Source organism: Tenrec ecaudatus, chromosome X (genome assembly GCF_050624435.1).
Source record: "Tenrec ecaudatus isolate mTenEca1 chromosome X, mTenEca1.hap1, whole genome shotgun sequence".
NCBI lineage: Eukaryota > Metazoa > Chordata > Mammalia > Afrosoricida > Tenrecidae > Tenrec > Tenrec ecaudatus.
In genome coordinates this window covers 18,880,733-18,902,489 of record NC_134548.1, presented here as the reverse complement: position 1 = coordinate 18,902,489, position 21,757 = coordinate 18,880,733, and the positions used below count along the sequence as shown (strand labels likewise).

Sequence of the window (21,757 nt, the reverse complement as noted above, 5' to 3'; positions counted from 1 at the left end):
ACCTCTCCTCTCCCTGATAAACAATTATCAACATTGACAGAAAAAACGAGAGTTAAGGCATTGATTTATAAATTATTCAAAACAGTATGTGATTAAATTGAAATCAAATGTTAAAGATGACATCTTGTTGTGCAAGAATGCTGCAAAATCAACCAAGGTTATGTCACAATTACCTAAAGCAAGAGGCTCATATTAGCCAAGATGGGACGATGTGAACAATAAGAATAATGATTTTAATGGATTTAACCACTCAAGTCCATAAAATTCCGAGTTTATAATGATGTTTCGGGGAGGACACCAAGACACCCTGATTTGGCATCGCTGGAAGTGCTAGAGCACCAGCTGATTGTTCTGAAATTAAGATGAGAAAGAGCCAGGCCCTAATGCTCCTCCTGTTCCCATAAAAACTATACACATCAGGGTAATCTAATGGCTGATGGAGAATTTTTTCTAGGAAAAAAAGTCTACTGAATAAACGCAGGGGAAAAATTGCTAGCATTTCAAAATCACCCGTTGTGAGATCTCATGAAATCATGCTTCTAGGCAAGGGTATCCATAGTCACTCAAAGATGACGTCAGTGATCCTGAGCACATTTGGATCTTTTGAGGAACTGGGAAAAAGTCATATGCCTGTGTCTCACTCCTGGAGTCTGATGTCACGGCTCTGGGGTGCAGCCTGAGCATTAGGATTTTTTCAACAGGTGCCTGCAAAGTACAGCCCAAAAAGAAGGCCCGCTCTTTAAGGTGGGAAGGTTGATGGAGGGATTAAAATGGATGGATCTCGCTGACAACACCTGATGTCACTGGGAACCTTATTAGAAGTGGGACAACTTGGAATCGTGCATCCCTTGATGGGATACAAGAGGAAGCACACAGCACCACCTGTAAAGTATTCTGGCCATTAAAAAACAAAATTGGATCTAATCTAGCCTCTAGATTTAACTATCAATTTACAGGAAATCGAAAGGACAGAGGAATAGGTTCAAAGCTAACACTGGGCAATATTCATCCAAATCCAAATTGTGGAAAACTGTACCAAAATGACCTAATTCCTTCAATAAATAAATTGTATCGAAGGGAGAACTGTCAAAATGCTTTGTTATGTCTTTTTTTTTTTTTCGTTTTACTTATTTTGTTGTTGAGACAGTAAACGCACACCAATTTAGCTGTTTCTACCTGGACAATTCAATGACAGACCATATTTTTCATAGAAACCCTATAGGGTGGCTGAAATGCCAAATACAGGAGTCAGAATCAACCACAGGAGCGAGGTCGGTATTTTGCACACATGGCACCGACTCTCCTTTTCTGAGTTGTGAATCCCCATTCAGACTCACTGTCCCCTACGTTGCTCATCTACTCTGTCACGTTCATCTTGTCCATTTGTTTCCATATGGCTAGTTCTTAAAAGAGCAGAATTCTCAAGGCAGGCATTTACTAGTTATTTATTTATTATTTACTAGTTATTTATCTAGTGATTTATTTCATTTGTTTCAGGACGACTGCAGAGCTATTTTTAGGACTGCTGAAAAGGTTTAAGCCTTAAGACAAGCGCCCATTAACTGTAACAGATGGATCTTGTTTGCATACTGATTTCAACCAACCATTAAAAACACACGTTTTTTACGTAGTTACAGAAAATTGTACACAGACAGGATACTAATTAGTAGGGCATTATTGTTAATATTTGAGTGACCTAACGGTATTGTTAGTTTTTGCTTAGTTTAAATCGTTATCTGTGAATCTTACTAAGGTCTGCCCAGGGGCCAAGGAAAAGTGCCAGGTAAGGGGTAGGTTCTGGAATATATAACAGTAAACCAGTCCAACGTAATTCCCCGAACAGGGTCACACTTCAATTCCGTTCTAGGTGCGCAGTTTTTCAACTTTGAACAAACAGTATAATGCGCTTTCACAAAGTCCAAGAAAAGGATAACAAACAAAACAGGTAAGTCTGCACTATCAGAAATGCCGGGAGAGGTTTTTTTTAATCCTTTTTTAAAGACTGTCAATGAGGAAAGGGGTTGGAAAGATGAGAAAGGAGGGGTGAGAAGTACTGGGAAGTAAAAATGGGATTAATTCAAAAGTTGTTTTGGAGACAGAATCAACAGGATTTTAAATTTTACAAATTGGCTGGGAGAGGAGGTTGAGAAATTACCCCAGAGAATGACAATCTGTTCCTAGGATCTAACACAGGACCTTAGAAAGAGTGGGAACTCAGTAAATGTTTGCTTAAATTAATAAGGTTCCATTTTTAATACAACAATAATTTGGTAAGTCAGGAAATGGCCTAAGTGCTTCCCAGCCTCTTGGCTACAACCAAGTGAAGAATATGCCCTAGATACATTATAACCAGATTACATCAAGGCCCTGCTAACTATCTCCTGGTTGTCTTGCAGGCAAAATGGGGAAATGGAATATTGAGTTTGTCTAAAGTAGAACTAGACTAACAGAAGCCCAACCCTGGAGTTGGTTCTCCGTGAATATCTGGCTCAAGGATGAACCTGGAGTGAAGCAGCCAAAGGATAAATGGATAAACCAACACGCTCATTCTCACTCCATTTTGAAGCAACAAAAGGAAGACCAACAAACTGGATTGACCCAGACTGTTGACAAGAGGCTGCAACAATGGGCTCAAGCATAAGAACCATTGTGGAGATGGCACAGGACCACGCGGTGTTTCGTTCTGTTGTACACAGGTTGGCATAATTACCAGGAATAATCACAGCTTAGGAGACTTTATCAAATTATAAATGATATAGTAGTTGAGACACTAAGGGACAGATTTGAGTTTTTAATGATCTCTTAAGGCTCCATTCGCAGGAAAAAAGTCTTCAATTTGGTGAGAAAGCATTATGCAAAAGATGTTTATCATAGTAATATGTATCATAAACTCACTGCCACCAAGTCAGTCATTATTTACAGTGACCCTGTAGAACAGAAGAGTACTGCCCCTTTGGGGTTCTAAGGCTGTAAATGTGCACAGCAGAAAGCCTCATCTGTCTCCTACAAAGCATCTAGTAAGTGCAAATGACTGTCCTTGTGGTTCTCAGTCCAACACACAACCCACCACATGGCCTGGACTCCTAATGTTTATAATAACGCAACCTAAATACCCAACTCAAGAGAAATGTCTAAGTATTCTCTTATATCACCACTTGAAAAAATGTGGTAAGAGTAAAAATGTCTTTATAAAGAATACATCACAGAAATGGTGAGGATAAAATGAGTCAAATTTATACATATATGTACAAAAGGCAGCATAACAATAAGAAAGTTTGGCTAGAAAATGACAGAGCATGAAAAAACATTGGAGGCTTGCAAGAGTTAAAGGTAACAGAAGCAAATACTATAATATATACAATCCTGCAATAGTGGTGGTGCTTGATAGATGTATAGATGCCTGGGTAAACAGAAAGGTTCAACGAGTATGGGAGGGAGAGTGGGAGTACATATAAATTTAACAGGATATCTGTATTTACCTTTGCAATATACCCAATGTGATGTAGCATAAAGCAGGCAAAATTATGAAAACTTAAACATAACCAAACACCTTAAAGGAATGAGTGGCTGACCCTGGGGGGTCTGGACCATAGTCTCAAAGGACACCAAGGTCAACCGACAAAATAGTTTACAAAGACAGTGTTCTACATTCTACTAGGGCGAGTATTGACTGGGGTCTTATAAGCTCATATGCATCCATCTCAGGAGCTAGTATTAGTCTCCCCATCCCACCCCCAGTCTAGACAAAAGAATGATGAAATTGAAAGGCATATGGAAACATTTAGCTTAATGCACTAACAACGGACCATGCAAACATCTGCCTCCACTACCCTGAAACGAGAAGAACTAGATGGTGCCCAGCTATCACTACCAACTGCTCTGAATGGGATGACATTAGAGCAGTGGTTGTCAACCTTCCTCATGCCGTGACCCTTTAATACAGTTCCTCATGCTGTGGTGACCCCCCCCCCAACCATGAAATTATTTTCGTTGCTACTTCATAACTGTTATTTTGCTACTGTTATGAATTGGGTGACCCCTATGAAAGGGTTGTTAGGCCCCCAAAGGGGTCCCGACGGCTGCATTAGAAAACGGCTGCATTAGAGGATCCTAGATAAAGTGGGAGGAAAATGTGGAACATAAACCCAAATTATGAGACACCAGACTTAGTGGTCCAAAAAAGACTGGCAGACCCCCGAGACTGTGACCCTTAATCACCCTTCAGATCTGTATCTGAATTTACTCCCAATGCTAGAATAACCAACCATTTAATATCAAAAGGGCAGCATTTACCCAAGATCAAAGTACAGAAAATTAAGAAAGGAGGAGGGTTGGAAGCAGGAAACACAGGGAGGTCATGGGATACATGATGGTCCCTTCAGGGAATCACTATGGACAAGTTCAAACAAAATGTGTGGGAATTGTTAAATCCAAAGCTGGTGTTCTGCAAACCTTCACCTCCCTCGCAAACAGTTTTAAACAACATCCATATGCACAGCATTATGCAAAATACTTTTATAAGCCTATGTGTAGGAGAAAATGCAAACTCATGCAGCAACAAGTTAGTGGTGGGGTTAGCAACAATGTTTCCCTTTCTACTTTTGCACTGTTCCAATTTCCTGACATTACAGCATTTTACAACAAAAATAAAAGACATACAAAAACTTCGGGGTGTGTGGGGGGGTGGGGTGTGTGTGTGTGTGTGTGTGTCAATAACTAGATGGATTGTAGTAAGAATAAATGTGAGGTTCTGGGGTTTTTTTAAGTGTCAAGTTTAGGATTGAAATAACTTGGCTTAATTCCTATAGGATAAAGAAAAACAGCCCAGAAATTAACTGACTATAAATGTGTTATGAGGCCACAGTGGCATGGCTGAGGGAAAAGATAGCCTTAACTAAACTGTGGATTTCTTAACAGGATTTGGAAGCAAAACAAAGGCAGTCATAATACTCCCTCTGTGCTTGTGCTGTGTGACTCAGACTATATCTACGATGCTGGGTTCAGCTTTGAACTTGAGCTTTCAAAAAGATGTTGAAAACTGGAATGCAGTCAGCAGGATAAAGTATCAGAACCGGAACTCAGAGTAGGGCTTCCTCACCCTTGAACTTGGAAGGCTTGTTCAAACGCACGCTGCTGGGTTCCCCTCCCAGAGTTTCTGATTCTATTTATCTGGGGTGAGGCCACTTGTTTCATTTCCCAGCATGCCATGCTGCTGCTGCTGGTCCAGAGATCACACTGTGTGAACCACGGGCATTAGGGATAAAGACCCAGACTCTTGAAACCAGACTGTGCCCCAGCCATTGTCTTCTAGCCGTGGGCCCTTGAGCAAGCCTCATCTGTAAAATGGAATGATCACAGCTGCCCCATACTGATACTGTAGCACTGAAACAAAAGCAAACCCACTGCTTCCCTGTCCACTGGGACTCATCAAACCCTATGGGACAAAGAAGAACTTCCCCCAGAGGATTTCCTGGACTGTAAATCTTTGTAGAAGCAGACTGCCACATCTTTCCATTTGAACCACTGGCCTTGGAGTTAGCAGCCCTCGCTGAAACCGCTGAGGCACCAGGACTCTTTATAGCCCTGAGGTTGAATATCCGGAACGGAACGCATTCAGAGTACAGCCTGGCAGACCAGCTGTGCTATGTTAGTTGGAGTACTAGGGATAGGCACACACACACACACGCACGCACACTACTGTCCATGGCATCATGGGTTAGAAGCGTTCGTGTGCCAACAGCAAGGTCAAGCGTTTGAAACCACCAGCCGTTCCAAGAGAGAACGAGGGGGCTTTCGACTCCTGTACAGCGTCACAATCTCAACCCCACCAGGGCAGTTCTACTGTATCCTCTGGGGTTGCTAAGAAACTGAAATTGGCTCCATGGGGAGGGTGGGGTTGTTTTGTTTTAGGGACGAAAACACATTTTTCACATTTTTAATGTCTTCAAAAGACTAGGGTGTTTAAATTTAAGAGGGGAAACTTTTGGGTAGTCCCTGAGGGCAGAATGATGTCAAAAGACACAGATGAGCATGAAAGAGCCTTTGGTTTTACACTCAGAAAGACTTTTTAACCCGGAGCAAGACTCGACTGGGGGCCAGGTGGGTCCACGCATGCCCTAGCCCTCAGGGTACTCACCTCGGAGAAACACAGAAAAGGCGCTGCAAGGTGTAAGAAAAAGCCATCACGACCAGCTGGTAGCACGGCTTTGTTAGAAAAGGTGCACTTGTAATCTCCGAACACATCACAAATTGCCAGCCCCACCATCAGCATCACCTGAGAATTTACCAAGCCCGCAAGGTCTTCCGCCCTTCAGACAAAATGAAGAACCACCTCAGGGTGGGGTCCAACGATGGGCTTTAAGCAGCTTTAAGCACCTTTGGGGTTGGGGGGGACTGCTGACGTCACAGCTCAAGGTGAGGACAAAAGCCCAAACCAACCAATCAGCCAAATCCACGACCACCAAATTGATCCCAGCTCCTAGCGTGTCTCTATGGTTTCCAGATGAGAGCCCGCAGCCTCATCTCTCTTCCTCGGGACAGCTGGTGGGTGAGAACTGCTGACCTTGCAGTTAGTAGCCCTGGCCTTAACCCACCACGCCCCCAGGGGTTCTTGAACAGCCTCGGGCATGGGCCAAAACAGCATTTATTGGAGGCTCCTGGGCCTCAGAACTAAACTCAAACTCACTCCAACCAAGTATCTGGTTTAACAAGTGCCTTGAATAAATATAAGCACCAAAGTCCTACTTATGCCAAACATGTGCTTTTGTGATGAAAACATGTATCACAGATAATGACGGAGTTCTTCAGAAGCACTGAATCCCAAGCCCACTGGGAAAGCAGTGGACTCCCACCCTGCTTAATGGGGGCGTTAGCTTGCAAAGCTTCCATAGGGGCTGAGGGCAGGTGGGCGGTGGGAAGAACGGAAATGTGGTTTTGATTTAGAGCAGGGGGTCCGTCCTGTCCCTCACAACCATGTAAAATTATTCCAGAGCCATAAATGTTTTTTCAAATAAATGAAATCACCATGACCTGAATTTTTTTTCAATTTTACTTCAGTGTCACATGCACATAGTGACTATGGCTCACCAGACGAAGCTGAAGCTTGCCAGCCCCTGATCTAGAACATACCCGCATTTGACAGGTGAGGGCGACCTCAGAGACCATGGTCTGCTGTCTCCCACCCACCTCACCAATACAAAAGTAGAATACGCCAGACACGCTCAGTCAGGCCCTTTTCGCCCACCTCTCACCAACCAGTCTAGTCAAAGCCTTGTCCGCTGCAGAATAGCCCTTGGAAGCCAACAGCTGGAGTGACTTGGAGAGGCTCTGAACTTTGCACCAGCTCACTCCGGTGATGCATGCCCTCTGCTGTGAACTTGCATTTCTAGCCCTGAAGCTATACTTTCGCAAGGTCCCCAGGTGGTTCTTGGGTAGAAGAGCTGCGATACATGTTTTCATCCCTTGGGATATTTCTGAATAGTCATACAATTTAATAATTCAATCATATCGAGACAGCTTGTACAATTATCACATGACATCCTGGAATATGTTCTTCTTCCTTATACTCATTGTTATTCATGTAACTCTTTTCTAATTGTGGCAAAAATATAAAGTATTCTCCAATTCAACAATTTCTACCTTTAATTCCGTGCCATTGATTATAGTCTTTGGGTTGTACAAACATTATTAATATCCTTTTCCAAATTATTCTTCCACAATTAAGAGACTGCTTACTAGCTACAAGGCTCCTATGCAACAACCCTTTCTCCTTCACAATCACTTGCAGTGATCCCGCCCTGCCCCTGCATCCATTGTTTGCTCCCCGAATCCCCTCATCTCCCCACTTCCCATGCCCTTTCTACGTGCCAATAAAGCACTGCAGTACTTTGAGGATAGTGACCCCTTCAGTCCTCAAGCAACCCATTTTTCAGGTGCAGACATGAAGCAACAGAACGATTAAGTCAAAAAAGAAAGATTAAGTCATTTCCAAAGGATTATATGGCTAATGAGAGGTCTATGGCTTTGAATGCTGGCAGGCTTTTTCTTTCACTCTACTTGACTTCCTGTCAAAATCAGTGATGGAGGGTGAACGGGGTGGGGGTGGGGGTGCAGGTCTGTGTAATGTTGCCAGGGTTCCTGAGTGAGCTTCAATGTTTCCCTGGAGTGGCTGCAGGAACCTGAGTGAAGCCATTCTTGAGAAGTTATACACACATGCTTGCATCTGTAACTGGGAAGGTGGGAGAACCAGGGGGCAGTTTGACTAAAGTCCATCCCTTTCTTCTCCCCAACAATTTAAAAATGAGTACCTGAGATGAATCTGGAGGGAGGATCCAAAAAGAAAGTGCATGCAGATGGCAGCATTGTCAGGCATTAGGGAGAGCTGGAGGACGCCTCACCCACAGGTGCAAAGACAGAGCCTGGAGGGCTGTTGAGGGGAGGGGTTTCAGGACAGACTACATACTGGGCTGGGGGGGGGATAGGAAGTCCCTAGGATTGGGCAGACCTTAGAAGCACCACCCAGGTGGCGAACTACAATTCTGTTTTGCCCTCAGAGAAAAAACTGCCTTCCTCCCTCGTTTCCGGCCTATGCCTGTGGAGTTGAGACTATGAATTCGGATCACTCCCAGCATCCTTCGGATGATGTTTCCCTAGCCTCACGGTTTTTCTCAGGTGTGGCCTGGCAAGGTTAGGCCTTGGGTTCGAGAGAGTACTAATAGTTCCAAAAGGGCCCAGGTGTTGGTTCCTTAATGGAATCCAGCTGATGTGGCCCCAGGCCTGGCCTCCTGGAGCCAGCTACCAGGGCAATCCAAGAAAGAAAGAAGTCCATTGGTGGCCCCTCCAGACAGGCCCTAGTCATTGCTGAGTGACCTTGAGATCCTCCAGGTCTGCCCTGGAAGAGGCAAGGGCTCTCAAAGACACCTTCCCCCCACCCCTGAGCATTCTTCCATCACCATCACTTCATGCAACAGCTCTGCTACCCAAGCACACGGCAGGCCCCCCGTCCTCTGCTGTTTGTTGACAAGAACAGCACATGCTTGTCGGGAACATATGATCCTAAACACAAAGCTGAAGCGTACACAGCGGCCGCTTCCCAAGCCCAAACCACTTGTTTGGAGATGAGCAGGGGGAGAAGGCGGCAGAAGCGAGAGAGAGCCAAAACAAATCTACCCTGCACAGGTGCAGGACATCCTCATTTTTCTTGGACGATCGCCGCTTCTCGTGGATAGCATGACCAAGCCACGGCCATAGCCTTCCCTTCTGCGACTGGGGTTGCTGTCAGAGAGGCCAAGGCGGTTGGCCTGGGAACACTGCAGGGACCGGAAGCCCTGCGGGGCCAGGAGGCCCACTGTTAGAAAAAGGGGAGGCCAAGCCCTCTGAGGCAGCCCGGGGCTCACCGGCAGACCAGAGCATCCCAGTGCGGCGAGGAGACGCTCCCCCACCCCTCTAAGCGGAAACATTTCTCCAACTTTCCCAATGCTTGTCAAGTGACTCAGCACTGGCCCAGTGTGGGCACTATTATTGATGAGAAACCTTCCGCCTGGTGATATACTGCATGCAGCACATGCCCAAACAACAGTGCCAAGTCATACCAGGAAGAGGAGGCAAATTATTCACCTCCACTTCCAGTGCTGGCAAATCCTTTCATAATGCAGGGGCAACCCAGTATCAGGAAGATGCTGAGTTACAAAGTCCTAAGATCGTCAGAGATTTCCATCTAAGACTCAAGGAATTATTAAGTAGAACCTCTCCTTTCTTGTTGACTATTAAAAGGCAATCAAATTGAGGACAGCAGAAAAAGGGGGCAAGAAAAAAATAATTTTTCAAAAACAACCCCAGAGCAGAAAAGCTGCAGAAAAGCCTTCAGCTCACAGAAGGTTGTATGACGAGCTCCACCCAGAGGTCATTTCCAGAACTGCACGTTATTTTTGGTGGAGGACGGGGCGGGGGCGGTAGAGGGACTGCGGGGGAGATCTACGTGTTCCAGGGGGCTAGGGCAGGACCTGACTCAGAACTGCTCGACATCCTTGGACAACGTCCCTCTTTCTTGCCTTTCATTACAGTGAGTGCTCTGAACTTTGAGCTACAGGAAACACTTGGGGGGACTCAAGATGCAGAGTTGGACAATGGCCTTTGATATGTGCACCTGGAGGAACGAGCTGCGTTCCTGGCAGGTTGGCGTCGGCTCAAAAGAAGCGGAATGTTCAGAGTGCTTTGGAGAGAAAAGGTGTCAGCTCTCCTTGAAAGAAAATATAAGCCCGGAGAGCAGTTCAGGGGGCAAACAGGTGCACGTCTAATATTAGAAAGACAGCACAGTCCTCCTGCAAGGACTCATGGACCCCTTGCCTAGAAGGCCCCCTCTACGGGTGCCCTGTCCCTTATACAACTCACCAGAGCTCCCTGAGGCGACCACAAGAGCCGTATTTATCAAATAAGGGGTCTCACTGCTTGGCTCATTCCCCTGGCATCCACCATCACACACACCCCACCCCACTCCTCCACATTGGCAGGCCGACACTCCTTCCTTCTCCTCTCCGCTCAGGCCAGCAGGAGGTGGGCAAGGCATACATGGGCCCTTAAGATACTGAGAGGAACCCTGATAGCGGGCTGATTAAGCACTCAGCTAGCTCCCAAGCCCTAGCTGCCCAAACATGGCTGATGATCGGAATCCTCTGGGGATCTGGAGACACTCGAGATTCTGCTTCATTCGGTTGCAAATGGTGCCCGGGAGTCTGCTTTCCCTAGATCCCCCGGTGATTCCAATGATCAGGCACGTTTGGGCTGATCCTAGGCGCTAACCAAAAGGTCAGTGATGGGAACTCAGCAGGCACTCTGCAGGACACAGGTGTGGCTTCTGTAAAGATCACGAGACCCTGTGGGGCAGTCAGTTAGCAACTCCACAAGAACAAGGTTTTTGTTTTGTGAGGGGTGTGGTGTGTGTGTGTGGTGTGTGTGTGTGTGTGTGTGTCTTGTTTTTCTTTCTAACACACTGAGCTTTCCACTGCCCCACTCCAGGGCCCACATAGTTCTGGATGCCACAAGCTAGCTTGGCAAATGCAGGAAGCCTGCAGAGAAACATGTTTGTGCCGAAAGTTCCATCTACCATCTGGCGAGCTTTCCGCCACAGCCTTCCTCAGAGTGCGCCTTTCGTGACTAATGACCGCTTTTATCAGCTTTTCAAGGGGAAACGAAAAAGTCAAACTTCCCCTTTGGCTTCCTCCAATTCGTCCCCCACTTCTACCAAGTTCTTTCTTCACTATAAACATCAAACAGTTTTCTTGGGTCTACTGACAAAATATATGTGACCATGTTTATTCCTCCAGGAGGGCAGGAAAGTTCTAGAAAAGCCTCACGGATTCTCTGCACGCTCCCAGGCCAGCAAAGCCACACGTTCCCAGAACATTGCCTTCTTTGTTTCTTGACCATAAGGCACAAAGGCTCAGACCAAATCGAATGTATGACTCAAAACAGGGTTCCCTGGGCTTGCCTCATGAAAAGCATCCCCTTGCTCGCAAGGGCTCAGACTGCACTCCTGAGCCACTCAATGGGCCTGTGTTGGGGAGGGCTCCTGCAGATGTCCACTGCGATGGAGAGCTAATACCGCCCCCCAAGGGTAACCTGTAGCAGGCGCTTCGCTACCCATTTGAACTCAGGCTCCGTCAGGATACTCGGAAACTCAAGGTGAGTCCTGTTCTTTGGGTTTCAACATCCTGGGCGCCAGTGCTGCTCTCACGTGTTCCCTGATCTTATTGCGTCCAATCGAGCCTTTTTACAAGAACCAGCAAGTGTCTGTGTCTCTGAGGAAGTATTTTCGCACTCCAACACAACAGTCTGCCATTTATAAGCCTGTGATGCGGGTCATTTGTGCCACACGATGGCTTAGGAAGTAAATCGGCGTGGTTACAGGCAAAGACTTGCCCAAGGCTACTTGTGCACATCATTCACAAAACAGAAGGACACATGGCCAGTACGGATTTTTCTTCTTCTTTACGTCTTGAGGGCTCTTCCGCCAGCTGCACCCCATGGCTTCCCGCTGCTCTGCATTCTGCCATATCCAATGATGGTTTATGGCAAATTTCGCTGGGCAGCGAGCCATGGGGCTCTTAAAGACAGCAATTAGGAGGGAAGAAAAGGCTAAATTACAAGGTGTTGGAAAATGCAATTAGAGAAAGAAAAAGTCAGATCGTATTTTCTCTTACCTCCTGGAGATGAAATCTAGGTCCTCATCCAAAAACAGACACCTAACTCCGGAGTCATTCGAAATCAGCAGCCGAGGCTATATAAAAATCCACTGCACAGTTTTTTAGGGGTGTGTGTGTGTGTGTGTGTGTGTGTGTGTTGTTTTCCAACAAAAAGAATCCTTACCTTTTCTCTGGCTTTCCTTTTGGTCCCTGCATCCATCCACTCATTTTCTTTCTCCAGCATGTCAATAAAGGCCCAGCGAACACCCTCAATCAATTCCTCCATCTACAAGAAGAGGCGGGGGTTAAAGCCAAGAAGCTGCAGATGAAGTTTTCGGGGCTAAAATTGACTTGTATGGAAAATATCAAGGGGCGTCACAAAAGTTCCTTGGAAGATGGAATGAAAAGTTCATGAAATTTTTCCATGAGCCTTTTGAAGCCTCTCTCCTAGTGAAGTGCTAACCACAGTGAGACATAGGTTCCTTACAGCTTGCCCCCACACTCCTGTGAGATGCCCTTTTGCAGAAAAAAAAGTCCTTGGTCCACCCCATCATTAGAAGATGACTAACGAGCAGATTTGCCTGTAACCAAGCAAAGAATCATTTGATAACCCAGTTGTACAAAGATTATACAAAGAAAGGAATTCCCCATAGGTTAAGATGAACTTATAACTTCTCTGTCTGTAGCTACTAAATCAGCCCACTGTTACTGAGGTGACAACTACTTCTGATAGTTGACTGAGGGCTTGAGGGAGATGAAGAGGCAGGGGCTGTTATTTCAGAATGGACTTACAGAAACAACTGAGTGAGGAGTTGAGATACTTTCACAACACAGAAATGGGTAGAGAGAGCCCCAGCACTCCACGAGAAATAAATGTCTCCAATGTAAACCAGATTGATGGCAGGACCCCAAGTTCTTTCCTAATTCAGTCCCAGAGGTTAAACCAAATGCTGGCCTGATTTCTACAATCATCCCATTCGCCTATCCTCTTTCTTGAAGTTCAGAAAATACCTGTTTCCAATGAAAAGAGTTGGTCTAGAGGGGCCTGCTGCAAAAAGGACGTCTCCTGAAGGATTTCATGCCAGCTGGGTAAGCAGTTAGACTGGTCACCCTGGTTTTGCAGCGGTTCCACGGGAGAAAGACAGGGTTTTCTACTCTCGAAAACAAGTACAGCCTTGGAAACTCACAGGGATAGCTCTACTTTGCTCTCTAGCAGCAGTTCTCCACCTGTGAATCACAATCTCTTTGGGGGTCAAATGACCCTTTCACAGGGGTTGCCCGATTCATACCAGTAGCAAAACGACAGTTATGAAGTAGCAACAAGAATAATTTATGGTTGGGGGGGGTCACCACAACATGAGGAACTGTATGAAAGGGCCGCGGCATTAGGAAGGTTGAGAAGCACTACCCTATAGGGTCGCTGCAAGTTGGCATCCACTCAATGGCCGTGGGTTTTGTGAAGACTTGAGGAAAAGAGATACAAGACACAAGGTCTCCAGGCTTCAGTTGTCTCTGGTGACTGTGATAGGTAGGTTTATTGTGCCAACCTGGCCAGCAGGAACACGTGATATTAATAAGGTCGCAGTTTGATTGGAAGGCAAAGAGATACCGTGTATACTCGAGCAGAAGTCGACCCAAATATCAGCCAAGGCACCTAATTTGGCCACAAAACTGCATTAAACACATGCTGGAAAACTCAGCTTATACTGGAGTATATACAGTAAATGGATCAGCAAGCCCTGCTCCTCTTTATCTCTCTTGCTCTCTGTGATCAGACCAGCATGCTGCTGCTTTAGCTAGTTCTCTACTTCAACTTGTGAGCTACACTACCGTGGGACAGCCAACCCGTGGATCATGTCACTAGAGCTGAAGGTTCCTTCAAGACCTGCTTCGCCACACTGCTGGTATGTACATTGCTTGAACCTGTGGTTGTGGGATCCTGTCATCTTGCATTGCTTGAGTTCCATATCCTATCCAGCCTGCTTCCCTAAGTTCCTGAGCTGTTGACAGTTGGTGCCCTGCCCTGCTGTTTGCTGCCTGTGGCTGGACTGCCTGCATTGCTCTACAGAAGACTCGGCTGTCTGCTTGCTTGACCTTGGACCCAGCAGCCTTTTCAAATTGAAGGACTTCTAGTATATAAACTGTTCCATGGAAGTAAGTTGAACTGAGCCCTCTGTACTTCTGGGTGGACTATTTACCTGTTATACTCCTTTGTGCAAAATCTTGTGTCCTGGTTTGTTTCTCTAGAGAACTCTGTCTAACACAGTGACCCCAAAAAATGTTCTTGGTAAAATCTACATAATATTGGTCATTTCAAAATAATAAATCATCTTATTGGGTTCATAGAGCTCTTATAACAATCTATACATCAATTGTATGAAACACATTTGTTACATATGTTGCCATCATCATTTTCAAAATATTTTCTTTCTGCTTGAGCCTTTGGTATCAGCGCCTCTTTTTTTTTTCATTAAAAGATCATTTTGTTGGGGGATTTTTTCAACCATTTTGAAGAGTACAGTTCAGTGGCATAAATTACATTCACCATGTTGTACAATCACCATCATTAATGCTTTTGTTTCTTAAGGGAATGCCTAAGAAAGAATGAGAAGTGTGTGTTTGGTATGAGAACTAAAATTTCCATTTGGGATTCTGATGTTATAAATCAAGTTTTATCATTAATTCTAAAAAAAAAGGAGGAGGTTGAAGTGTTTCCTTGGTTCTGTAGTGAATTGTCAGCATGGAGCTCAAAACAATTTTTTTCCTGTTTAATAAGTTTTCAGCTATGTTTTCAGTTCAATAACAGTTGTAAGGGAACTGGAGCTGTAAATCAGTGGGCTGGATTCCATCGTATGTAAATAAGAACAAACAGCAGATGGAAAGGGGTGGGGGAGCTTCGCAGCTATTTCTTCTCAACCTAGTGAAAACATGAAAAGAAGAGAAACCTCAACTTGAGCCATGATTAAAAGCCAAGCTGACAGAGAGTAGGTCCTTTAAATCATTTGTACTAGCAGTTCACAACACTGGGATCTTTAGGGGGGGGGGGGCAGGGATGGAGGGGAAAGCTTGGAAAACCCTGGGGCCCAGGCATTGGAATGCTAATGGTCTAGAGTGTGCCCTAAGCACTGGAAATTTCCAAAGCTCTCCCAGGTGAGTATACTGTGAAGCCAGGGCTGACTACCTCTGGTCCAAGGGGAGTCACGAATTGGACAGAGAAGGAAATGAAGAGCCACCCCCACAGAACTAAAATGACTCTGGGGAGCTTTGGCTATTGGGGGTCCTCTGCAGAAGTGCCCCTTCAAATGCCAAAAGGAACTAATAGGAAATGTAGACACCTTCATTTAAGAAAAACAACAAATCAAGCCAAGGTCATCTGGTGGCAAGGGAATGTCTAGCTACTACATCTTTTGCCCCTGCAGTCCCTACTACCCGCCACAGAGGTTTATCCACAGCATGTGGCAAAACATACCTGCTAGCCCATGACCTCCTGTGTAGCATGGGAAATCATAGTTTCTCAGGCTGAAGAGGGGTGAGGGGAGTGCGTGTACGAGGAGTTGGTAAGTTGATGTCAGAGAGATTTCGTGACTAAATCAATGGAATTGGGTGATTAGAACTATAGGGTAGGTGAGGAAAAAGAAGGGCATCAGCTTGTTGGGGCTCATAGAGCTCTTATAACAATCTATACATCAATTGTATCCAAGAGATTTGTACATATGTTGCTATCATCATTTTCAAAATATTTTCTTTCTGCTTGAGCCTTTGGTCTCAGCGCCTGATACCCAGGTTTGGGGTGCAAACAGATGGTGGTGAGGATGCTACCATCATTTTCTCAGATTGGAAATACTAAACAAACAGGTGCACTGGGATAAAGCACCAGCCCTCTGTGGAATGGGACTCATTGGGAGTGGAGACAGCCAGTCTCGGGAATGCAGTCTAGGAGGATGCTCAGGAAAGGAAGAAAGCAAGGATGGAAATTGATATCAGGGAGCGTCTTGGGGGGTGGGGTTAAGATTGGAGCTTTGTGCCAATGTTTGCTATTGTCGTTGTTAATGAACATGTGAGAGATCTGACTATGTTTAGACACCAAAGGGAGGGAAAAACAGCCCAAAAAAGTGCGAAAAGGGGGACAGAAGAAAATATGAAATGGCAGAGGAGATGCAAGAGGGCGAGAATACATGAAGAGTCATCCTGGACCAGAGAGAGGGCTAGGAAGGGAGAAGAGGATAAAATGATGGAGGAATGCAGAAGGATCAGCAGATTTGGTGGTGGAAGGTTTAGGGAGTCCTTGTTTCGTGGCATGTCTTTCCTCATGAAACAAAGGCAAGATTGTCTGCTAGCAGGGACGTTGGGCTCAAGCATGCTGCTTCTTCGCATACACTGTACATCCTGGCAACCTGGCCATGCTCTAAGAAAGGTCTACTTGCCGAGAAGGACAAAGCTCTACAACCCAAACGCGCTGCCACTGAGTGGATGTCAACTCTAGGACCTGGCTCCACAGGTAACTCACTGCCTCACCCAGGTGGTCTCAGATAAGGGCAATCATAGGGTTCCTCTCCATTCCTTGGTCGAGAGTAGAAAGCCCATCAAGAATAAGGAAAAAAGCCGAACCCAGCACTGCCTAGTCCTGTGCCAGCCTCACCCTTCTCCCTGGGTTTGAGCCCATGGTTGTACTCAGTGTTGCCTTCTGTGGTACAGAGGGTCGCTATGGATTGGAATCGACTCAATAACACTGAACAACAAGTCCAACAGGCCTTGGGTCAATATCTACTTTGGAATTGGGGGACTCTGGCACAAATAGATGGCACTCAACTATCAACCTCAAGGTTGGTGGTTTGAACTCACCCAACAGCACCACCGAAGGCAGGCCTGCCCTTCTTCCATAAAAATCACACCCAAGAAAGCCTTATGGAGCAACGAGTTCAACATGGTAGCACATGGGGTCGCCAAACATTGGAATGGATTCAACAGCAATCAGTGTGGTGTCTTTTTCATTTTGCCCCTATTCTCTTGAGGGCATTTGAATGCTGTCCTTGTCATTAAAAAAAAAACCACAAAAAACCAAAACCCTATAGGGTGACTATGAGTCGCACTCAATAGCAGTGAGCTTGGGTTTTATTATTCAAATGAGGCTGAGTCCTTCCAGATATATCTAAGAAGCTTCGGTTCAGAGGACCTAACTGGCCATCCCTGAGTGTTATCATCATCATTGGACTCGTTAAACATGTAAGCATAGTTTACACCGGTTTTCCGAGTTCGTACTCTGCTAACTGGCATTCTAAATGGAAACAAAACGTGGCAAAAAAAAGCTGTCTGCCCATTCCTGGATAACGAATGGCAAACCATGTCTTCAACTGCAGCTCCTTGCTTCCTCTGCTTTTCCTCTACCCACCGCCCCCCGCCCACCTTCTCTGCCTCTCCTGCCTCTGCTTCCCCTAAATCCATCTTCTGAGAACCCAATCCTCCAATCTATGTGAAAGCGTCAGTAAGCAACTGCCTCTTTTGCTTTCCTGTGAGCCCCCGTTGGTCTTTGCCCTGGCCCTTTGAGGCAACAACTCTCCTACACCACGCCCATCAGAGGGTCTCCGGCTCTTTGCCTCTTCTTTTCTTTTGTTCAGACTTTCCGGAGTTATTATCGAACATTTTCTGCCACGCAGTGCTGAACTACCCAGCAAACTTGACGGACAAGGGACCTCTCTGAAGGTGATTAGGCAAAGCCATGGGTTCATATGTCAGTGCAAAGGAGAGAAATAGTGATTTTAGTCTGCTGGAACTAGGGAGATAAATCACGGAACACTGCCAGTGATTATCTTCAGGCGACTCTGCAGCGCCGCATCATCACATCACCTTCAGCCCCGGCATGCTCCCCGAGGCAGCAAAAACCTGGTCTAATTTTTAAATGAAAAAAAGAAAAGACTTTCTTTGCAAACTCAGGTATAACATTCATAGAAATCACTTCCAGTAGAAGTCAGGAGGTGAAGTTCTCCATAGAAAATGTTTATTTACAGTCAGAGAGTGCAATATACAAAAATTAATTCATGTTATGATGGTAAAATCCACCACGCTCAGGATAAGGGCTCTGCAGGCAAAGCAAGATTTGGTTAACCATCTGTTTATTTCCGAGTTAATGGAGTTGCCTTGAGAAAATACAGCGCTTTGGGTTAGTTTACAGGCGGTTGTTGGGTTTTTCCCTCCACCAGGATTACTTCCTAGTTTTCAGTCTTTGTACCCCAGGACTTGGCCCAGAGGGGACAAGAAAGCCTCCAAAAGTTTGGGGGGGAGAAAGAATTAAAAGATAAGGGAGGGAAGGAAGGGGGAACCGATTGTGATGACACATAACCACTACCACCCCCAACACCCCCAGGGGAACGAACAACAGAAACCGTGGGGGAAGGGAGACAGCAATTGGTGTAAGATATGAAAATAATAATAACATAATTTATCAAGGGGGCACAAGGGTAGGAGGGGATGGGGAGAAAAGCTGATATCAAGGGCTTAATAGAAAAAAATGTCTAGAAAATCATGATAGTAACATATGTACAAATGTACTTGATACAATTGATTTATTTTTTATTAAATATTTTATTGATGTATGGATTGTTACAATAAAATATTTAATAAAAATAAGTCAAGCTATTAAAAAAGATAATGGATTATCAGCAAGGGCATGTTACCCTTTCATCATGGACTTATTTTTAAAAGAATATTCTCCAATATTAGTAAATGATAAGCTGTCTCACTCACTTCTCTTTTGACCTCTCTTTAACCTTTTCTCCCATCACTTGGGCATAGAAATTTTGTGTTTTCCTGAACACTTGGGTCAAGATAGCCCTGCTAATTTGAAGTGTCGTATGCCAACAGTGACTTGAGAAGAAGGGTCCGTTCACTCACATCACTGTCAGAATTTCCATCAAAGTTTTGTGTCTGGCAGCTGACAACAACAAAAAGATATCGTATAAGGCCAACTCAACTCCTATCTCATTCATGAATCCTAGATACGCAAAACCACACCACTTCTAATCCCTCCTCTGGATTCCCATGTGGCTGATCATCAGGACAACACAAGTGAGAGCTTAATTGCCTGTCCTGTGCATTCACTTGGCCTCCCCCCAAAAGCTCTGGAAACCTTGAGAATAGAAACCATGATTTAGATTCATTGTGGTCTTAGCTATTTAAGCAAATCAGAAACCTTCCTGCAAATGTAAAAGGCACTTTTATGATTTCATATCTCCTGCTAACTAGGTCTAATACAGACATATAATCAATAAATAGATACAAAGTTGGCTGATTTATGCTTTTCAAAAGTGAACACCAGTATCTTATATATGTATAATAATCATTATATTATAATGTATAATAATCATTCTAGAAGTAGAAGGAAAACTATTGCCAAATTCACTCATGGATAATTTGTGATTATTCAAATATGAATAGCAGATTTAATAGTCTAGGTTAGAAAAGGACATTGGACTATTCTTGTAGCTAGTCACTTTTAAAAAGAGATGCCTCTTCTGATTTGGTAATTCAAAGCTTGAATCCATCTACGAAACTCATCAGTAGGTTGCCAAATGTGTATGTATGATAGAGGATATGATGCACACCCAGTGTCTCTAGACTGGCTGCAGCCGGCATCCAAATCTAAACTTTAGTGGGAATCTAATGACGAAGTATTCTGGACCAGTCCACTCTGGTTTGGATGATGACAACATGGCACCAGGGCAAAGAGTTAAGGTTGGGAGGTGGATTTCAATAGATAAATAAGTGTGCTTGTTAGGTTTTGTATAAACTTGGCCGGGCTAGGATTCTCCTACGATATGATCTAGCATAATAAAACCAACTCCATGATGGGCTTCTGTGTGAGCGGGTGAGCGGTTGTGGGAAGAATAGGTTGACTTACTACCCTCTTAAATCAGGTAACAGATCAATACAATTGAAAGGAAGTTCCATTGGGTGTGGCCTACTCTTATAGATTGGCACTACATGAGACACTAAATCACTTCTTCTTGCTGGTTCAGATACCGGGCCAACAACGCTGGCAGCTTATCGGTGGCCTGCCATATTGCCTGCCAACCTTGGGTTCATTTCTATTCTGCAGCCATAGCCTGTCTTTCTGGCCTTGGATTCATCCACCTCTGCCTCCACCAGCCTGTGGTCTTCCTGCTCCTTGGCTGGTTGGCCCCAACAGCTGTGCAAGTCAGGAAAACTCTCCCAAATAGGATCAGACCCATGGACTTGAACCAGACTGGACTTAACCGCTTCCACAACTGTGTGGTCGCTTTCTTGATATAGAATTCACAAATCTCTAAAGATCCCAGCCTAATACAATAAGATATAAAAATAAAATATCTGGTTGAAATAATTACATGCTGATAGTCTTCTGAAAAAGAGAATAAAGGAAAAAGGAAAAAAATCTTCAAGGCTGGATGTACATCAATCTTAAACTGACATAATTTTACTAAAGATTCTCATCTAAAAAGCACAGTGTTCATAGGTTTTCCTCTTTAATATAGATATTTTAAGTAATAATTTAATAAGGCATAAGATAAAGAATATATCATCTTCCTATTGGTCTAGAGCAGGGCTGGAACCACTTGACTAAGTTGTGATCACATGCTTGTGAAGAATGGAATAGTTGTCAGTCATTGAGGTGGTTAAGCCTGAAGGAAGGAGTCAATCTTGGGGGGCAGGGCTCCAAAAATGTTTCTTCTGCAAATCATCCCTTCACTAAAAATGTAGACCTTAAATAAATGAATGTACTAATAAATATTGAGCATTCATTCAGTATACTGGGACTATCTCTAAAAACAGATGGACTTTGACTCCTGATAAAAACATAAGAAGAGCATTAAAATAAGTAGTAAAGTAGAAATCCACATTGAATAGGGAGAGGGGAATAAGGCAGAAAAACAAGAGTTGGGCAAAGCTGAAGTGTCTAGCAATTGAGGCGAAGAAAGACATCAGTGAGCTAATAAAAAAATCACATTAATTTGTTAGGATTAATAAATTTAGATAGCTATTAACCATGTTGGCAAAAAAAAAAATCAAGCTTATTTGAGTCCCCGTCAGTCTACAAAATATGTTAACCTGGTTGAACAGGAATCTGGCATGTCCTTTTGCCAGAAAGCATATGTCCAGAATCATATATATATCCATAAGACTCGGCAGGAGTATTTAGTAGTAAAATTGCATTTTAATAGCTAGGAACATATCTATTGTGTTCTAATTTTATAACCCACCATCTTTTCTCTCTTCCCCCCTTCTCCTTCCCACCTTGGAGAGGGAATGGGTCAGAAACCAGAAGAGGATTTATAAGTCCACCAGACTTATAAATGTTTCAGGCTTTGGCTGATTCAGGTCTGTAGAAAGAACATCAATACTCTCTTCTGTATTTATGTGCGGAATTTCCAGTACAGGGTCTTTGAATTTCCCGTACATTTCACCGGTCTGCTCAGATCTGCTTGAAAAGACTGTGGTCAATAATACGTGGCAAAGGCAACCATATCCAATGCTATCCAGACATATAGAAAACAAACAGAGAGGATGGGCCAACTGTGTCATCATTGTGGCATCGTACTCAAGGA

The 21,757-nt window shown here is 44.5% G+C and overlaps 1 protein-coding gene across 1 annotated transcript in view; it reads right to left on the bottom strand.

Annotated features, from left to right (window-relative positions):
* The window catches only part of PHEX (phosphate regulating endopeptidase X-linked), a 228,224-nt gene that overhangs the window by 112,756 nt on the left and 93,711 nt on the right, over window positions 1-21,757 (bottom strand). Inside the window, exon 12 of the mRNA XM_075538878.1 lies at window positions 12,364-12,465. Coding sequence (XP_075394993.1) covers window positions 12,364-12,465 — 102 coding nt within the window. The remainder of the gene's footprint in view (window positions 1-12,363; window positions 12,466-21,757) is intronic.